This window comes from Nanorana parkeri, unplaced genomic scaffold (assembly GCF_000935625.1).
Source record: "Nanorana parkeri isolate BGI_ZX_2015 unplaced genomic scaffold, ASM93562v1 scaffold1316, whole genome shotgun sequence".
Lineage (NCBI taxonomy): Eukaryota > Metazoa > Chordata > Amphibia > Anura > Dicroglossidae > Nanorana > Nanorana parkeri.
Genome location: NW_017307584.1, coordinates 231,362 through 231,691, shown reverse-complemented (window position 1 = coordinate 231,691; position 330 = coordinate 231,362). Strand labels below are relative to the sequence as shown.

Here is a 330-nt window from a genome sequence, read left to right as displayed (position 1 = left end):
AGAAGGTGCATGGAATCAAAGGAAAGTCCTTACCTAGTATCTGTGACCTGCCCACAAGTTTTGCAGTGTTCCCCATGATAATGTCATCCGGCCGACGTCGAATGCGTTCATAGCCTCTTGCCCTGCACCTGTCAGCGTCCAGGGTTGTCGGCAGTCGCGGCGCGTGGCTCGTTGCATGCTGCGCTCAGTCATTGTACGCTTCTCTCTTCTCTTGCAGATTGTGATTCTTGTATCCCGGATGTCGGACGTTGTCTCCATCAGCTTGTTTTTATTTTCCCGGCACAAACCCGCCTCCTCCTTCCCCCTTCCCGCCATCTCTCCTCCCCCCAT

At 54.2% G+C, this 330-nt stretch overlaps 1 protein-coding gene across 1 annotated transcript in view; it reads left to right on the top strand.

The window, feature by feature from the left end:
- Nucleotides 1–324, top strand: part of BPTF (bromodomain PHD finger transcription factor) — a 73,383-nt gene extending 73,059 nt beyond the window's left edge. The window contains exon 42 of the mRNA XM_018569272.1: nucleotides 218–324. Coding sequence (XP_018424774.1) covers nucleotides 218–224 — 7 coding nt within the window. The 3' untranslated portion in view covers nucleotides 225–324. The remainder of the gene's footprint in view (nucleotides 1–217) is intronic.
- Nucleotides 325–330: the final 6 nt, after the last annotated feature.